At 35.9% G+C, this 6000-nt stretch overlaps 1 protein-coding gene across 2 annotated transcripts in view; it reads left to right on the forward strand.

The window, feature by feature from the left end:
- The window catches only part of LOC122559629 (sodium- and chloride-dependent GABA transporter 1-like), a 70849-nt gene extending 67625 nt beyond the window's left edge, over positions 1-3224 (forward strand). For both annotated transcript variants that reach the window (XM_043709425.1, XM_043709427.1), the window contains one exon: positions 313-3224. In XM_043709425.1, coding sequence (XP_043565360.1) covers positions 313-417 — 105 coding nt within the window. In that variant the 3' untranslated portion in view covers positions 418-3224. The remainder of the gene's footprint in view (positions 1-312) is intronic.
- The last annotated feature ends 2776 nt before the right edge of the window (positions 3225-6000 follow it).

Below are 6000 nucleotides of genomic sequence, written 5' to 3' on the forward strand. Positions count from 1 at the left end.
CCTGAAGAGGAAGTGTCACTTCCCATTAAAATCTCAAAAGTAATGTCTGTAATTGTTAAAACCAAAGTTTATTTAATATATTTAATCAGTTTTGTATCAATTTATGTGAGAATAATACATCCTAATGATTTTGCTTTTATGAACATTGAGGATTAAGAATTGGCTTCATTACAACTGTTAATGAAAAACTTACTTGCTTTCAGAGTTTACAAGATTCTCTGGTTTAATGTGTTTCTTCTTTTCAAACAGTGTGTATTGATAAATTTTTATCTTTGACTTTTTTAACATCTTGTCTTTCTCTTGTTACTCTAGCGTTTGCAAACAATGACACAGCCCAGGCAAGGGGTCATATTTCACAACAATGGGCTAAAATCCAACTCGTCTCCAAACAGTGGCTATGCTGAGGCTACCGTTTAGTTCTCTATATGTATAAAGGCAAAGCCTTTTTATAAACCCTTTTGGCTTGTTGCACAGTAATCCAGAAGTGTAAATGGATGAAAAAATAGATTAGAGTTTATCTGTCTGAAACAGCTTCTTTTCAAGTTATGAAAGATATATTATCTATTTGATAAGTACTGTAAGATTAAACACTAACATCACCTTTCACACAGTGTAATGTTGTCATGAAAGCCTTCCTCTTTCCTATTATTATCACGAATCTGCTCAACATTGTGAGATTCTGTATTCATCTCTCTCAGAAATGATTATAACGACCAAAGGATTTGAGGACGTTAGGAAATACCATTGTTTTGCCATAACTATCTTGTGATTTTCTAACTGATGTGTCTTTGCAGTAGCTTCTATTAACATTAGTTGGAGTTAACTGTTAACAGATTATTTGTGCCCATTTTAAGATCTAGAATTGTGTATCTCATCAGTAGCTCTTTATATGGTGGGTCCAAATCCTCAATGTAATGTGTTGCCTGGTGCACTATTTTGAAGTTTACTTGATAAAACAAAATGCTGAAAACAATTATTCAGAAAATTTGCTTCTCTACTGACATACATGGCTGTTCCCTGTCATATGTTTTTGGCATAAACAGTTAGACTTTTATGTTATCACTTGTGCAAGGAAGTGTTAGCACACAGATACAGATTGGATCCTGAATATTGAAGGATATATAGCATTTAGGAGGGACAGGGAACTGGGAAAAGGTGGAGACATGACTATTCATTCATGATACAATTAGCATTATCAGGAAGGATAACTTAAATTCAGGAAATCAGGATTTGGATTGAGATGAGAAATGAAAACGGCAAGAAGTGACAGGCTTACTGCCACTGCCCTACCCCACAAATAACCCCAACAGTAACCAAATGCTAAGATGTAATATAAAAGAAGAAATGATTAGAGCTTGTTAGAAAGGATATACAAGAATATTGAATGCAGCCAGAGTGGAAATTATTTTTTATTTTTCCCTGGATTGAAGTAGTGCCAGAGAGTTGAAAAAGGCAAACATTCTGCCTTTGTTTAAAAACGTATATAAAATTGGCTCAGCAATCACAGACCAAGCAGTTTAATGTTAGTGTGGGGAAACTTCTATAAACTGTTACTTGGAATTGAATTAATAGTCACAGAAAAATGTAGATTAATTTGGAAGAGTCAGAATGGATTTGTTAAGGGAAATTCCTGTTTAACTATTTTGCTTGATGTTTTGTTATGGCATATTTGGGTTTCTAAAAGGGTGTTAAATACAGTCCCACTCAACAGAGAAAAGTTGATAGAAAAGTTATAGTTGATAGAATAAAAGGAACAGTAGCAATGTGGATACAAAATTGACTTTGGGTTAGAAAACAGAGATTAATGGTCAATGGGTATTTTTCGGTCTGGAAGAAGGTTTTTAGTACTGTTCCCCAGGGCTAGGTATTAGTACCCTTGCTTTTCCTGAAATATCTAAATGACCAGACCTAGGGGACAATTTTAAAATTTGCAGATCTCAGAAACTTTGGAGAATTGGAAACTGTGAGGAGGACATAGACTTCTTGTCCATATGTGGGTGGACAGGTTACAGATGTGTTTCAATGCAGCAATGTGTGAGGTGATATACTTTGGTACAATGAGCATGGGAAGACATTGTAAAGTAAAGGGTACTATTCTAAAGGGTGTATAGGAACAGAGAACCTCGGTGTATAAGCACATAAATCCTTAAAGGTGACAGCCTACAAAGAGAGATCTGTTAATAATAGTGCACTTTGCTTCATAAATAGGGACTTAAAGTTTAAAAAGCAGGCAAATTATGATGATCTTATCCAAGACACTATTTAAACGTCAGCTGGAGTATTGCTCAGATCTGATGCCATGCTGTAGAAAGGATGTGAATACATTGGAAAGTGTATACAATAAATGGTTCCAGGGATGAGAGAATTTATTTATAAAGAAAAATTGGAGAAGTTTGTACTGTTTTCCTTGGAGAGAATAAGGCTAAGAGGAGTTTAAAGAGAAATGTAAAAAATCATGATGTCTGAGTAGACAGGGAGAAACGATTCCTATTCAGAAATGGGTCAAGAAACAGAAGGCACAGTTTTAAAGTATTCTATAATAGAAGCTAATGCGTGGTGAGAAACGTTTTTTTGAACAGCATGTAGTTAGGGTTTGGAATGCATTACCTGGAGGTTTGTTGGAGGGAGGTTCAACAGAGGCATTCATGAGGGCAGTGGGTGATTATTTAAATAAAAACAAGTTTTGGGAGAAAGGTAGGAGAATGGAATTAAGTTATAATGCTCAGATAGCCAGTACAGGCACAATGGGCTGAATAGCCTCATTTTGAACTGTGAATCTTCTATGAAAGGTACTGCAATAATCATGGGGAATTATAAACCAGATGTAGACTTGAAAAGTCAGAGAGACAAAGGTGGTGTGGGTAAAGAGCTTGTGCAAATGTTTTTAGGATAGTTTCTTAGAATAGCACATTCTGGACCCAACCATATGCAATCAGATAGGATGTTTATTAATTAACCTAAGGGGATATTTCAGATTCGTTATATTCCAATATGAAAGAACAATACCAAGAGGAACACCTACTATCCATAGTTCATGAAGAAATTGTTGTCTTCATTGGTCAGAGCATTGACTATAGCAGTTGGGACATCATTTTACCGCTGTACATCACATTATCACTGGTAATGCCACATTTGGGGGACTGTATAAAATTCTGGTCGCCCTGCTATTAGAAAGATGCTAATAAACTAGAAAGGGTGCAAAAAGATTTACAAAGATGTTACCAAGACTGGAGGGTTTAAGTTATAAGAGGCTGAGATGTTTTTCCCTGGAGCAATGGAGGCTGAGGGGTGACCTTTTAGAGGTTTATAAAATTATGATGGGCATAGATAAGGTGAATAGGTGATAAGGTCTTTTCCCCAGGGTAAGGGAATCAAAAACTAGAGGGTGAGAGGGAGATATTTAAAAGTGACTGAGGAGTAACGTTTTCACATAGATGGTGGTGCGTATATGGGACAAACTGTCAGAGGAAGTGATAGAGACAACATTTAGACAGACACATGGATAGGAAAAGTTTAAAGGAATATGGGCAAATGGGACTAGTTCAGTTTAGGAATCCTGGTCGGCATGGACAGGTTGGGCTGGAGGGCCTGTTTCTGTGCTGTATAACTATATGACTCTGTAGTATAAAACTTAAAGAAAAGGCATATAATTTCAAAGATGGATGGCAGGTTGGAAGATTGGATTGGACAGAAATATAACAGACAACAAAGATTAAGACAGAAGTGACTAAAATGCTAATAATGTAGTCAAATAAAGTTAGCCATAAATGTGAAAAGCAGATAGTGACAGATTTTAGAAATATATAAAAAAGGAAAGAGTGAGTATGGGCCTACAGAAAGTAATTCTAGAGAATTAATAATGGAGTATAAGGGGATAAGTGATGAATTGGACAGTATTTTGCCCCAGTTAGTCATTGTAACAAATATACAAACATCCAATAAATAGCTGTACATCAGAAAATGGAAAGGAGAGACAAACTCAAGAAAATTACAATAATCAAGGAAGTGATATTAAAACATCAGAGTTGCAACCTGATGAACTTCATCCAATGTCTTAAAAGAAGGGTCTAGTGAGATAGATAAGTGATGGTTTTCCTTTTCGAAAAGTCCATGATTTGATCAAGGTTCACTTACATTGAAAAATAATAAATTTAATTCCTTCATTCAAAAATGGAGGGAGACTAACAGCAGGAAACTACAAGCCAGTTAGTTTAATATCTGCCACAGGAAAAACTTAGAAGGCTTTATTAAAAAATTAAGGAAAGGCACTTGGCAAATTCAGGATAATGAGGTACAGTAAACATAGTTTTGTGAAAGGGAAATCACAGTTAACTATTTTTGTTTTGGCATTTTTTGAGGAAGTAGCAGGTGCTGTGGATAAAAGGAAGCTGGTAAATTACTATCCTTAAATTTTAATAAGGCATTTGTAAAGTGCCACATCATTGAAGAAAATAAAACCCCTTGGAGTAGAGATTAATATGTTGGCATTAATAGAAGAGATTGGCTAATTATTAGGAAACAGAGAGTAGGTATGAGTGGGTCATTTTCTGGTTGACAACATATAATGAGTCAAGTGACATGGGGAACTTGAACTGTTCATAATATATATGAATGACTTGGATGAAGGGACCAAAGGTACAGCTGCTAAATTTGTTGTTGATGCAAAGATAGGTAGTGAACTGTGGTTGTGGGTATGTTTACTAAGACAGGAAGTTGATTTGCAGACATTTTGTCCCCTGTCAAGTTGACATCTTCAGTGCTTTGAAGCCTCCTGTGAAGCCGGGAGTGCTTAGGTGGTTGGCACAGGATTCCCATTTCCTTGCTCGTTTTAGAGTGTCTCACCCTAGGTGTTCAAGGTTTGAGTAAAAATTTGTGACTTGGCTGCTGGTTGCCATAGTTGTGGGTATGTCCACTGAACTGGGAAGTTGATTTGCAAATATTTTGTCCAGTCTAAGTGACATCTTTAATTCTTTGAAGCCTCCTGTGAAGGTAGGTAGGAAAGTTTGTTGTGAAGGGAACACGAGAACGCTACAAACAATATGGATAGGATTCATGAGCAGGTATCTGAAAAATAGAATTTAATGAGGGAAAATATGAAAATGTCCATTTTGGCAGGAAGAATAAAAATAATGTATTCTCTGAATGGCGAGAGATTGGAGATCTCTATGGTCTAGAGTGATCTGTATGTTCATGCGAAAGCTTAATATGTAACTACACAAAGTAATTAGAAAAGCTAATAGAATGCTGTTGTGAGGGTAACTGAATATTCCAGTGAGGTGGTTACGCTTTAGTATAATAAGGAATACCATGTAAAGTAATGGACATTATTTATAGAGGAACATATAAAAATTGGAAACAGTTCAGAAGTGGTTTACTAAACTACAATCTGAAATGGACAGGTTGCACCATGAGACTGAATGGACTAGACTCATAACTGTTGATATTTAAACTTTATTGAATTTGTTGACTTTATTGAATTACATAAGATCCTGATGGGTCTTAACAAGGTAAATATAGAAAGGATGGTGCTTCTTGTCAGAAAATCTAGAACTGAGAGTCACCCATTTAAGACAGATTTAAGATCAAATATCTTCTCACAGTGCCATCAGCTTTACAAACTCTCTTCTTCAAAGGCTGGTGGAAGCAGAGTTGTTGATAAGCAAGAGAGTGAAAAGACGGGGATGCGAAGTAATCAAATCAGCCAAGATATTATTGAATAACAGAGCAGGCTCGAGAGGCCAAACACCCTGTTCCTGCTTCTAATTAGTGCGTCTGTTTGCAGGTTGTGTGTAACATAAATAAATGCATGAAATCAATATATAACATTAAATCAGACCAATTGTTATTTGTTCTACCATACCCAGGAATCTGGGACAGAGTCAGAAAAACTGCAAATGCTGCATGTAAAATAAAAATAATGTTAGAAATACACAGTAGCTCACTTAGCACCTATTTTGACAGACCTTTGCTTATTGCTGGTAGTGAATTTCTATTGGTCAA

The sequence above is a fragment of the Chiloscyllium plagiosum genome, chromosome 19 (assembly GCF_004010195.1).
Source record: "Chiloscyllium plagiosum isolate BGI_BamShark_2017 chromosome 19, ASM401019v2, whole genome shotgun sequence".
NCBI lineage: Eukaryota > Metazoa > Chordata > Chondrichthyes > Orectolobiformes > Hemiscylliidae > Chiloscyllium > Chiloscyllium plagiosum.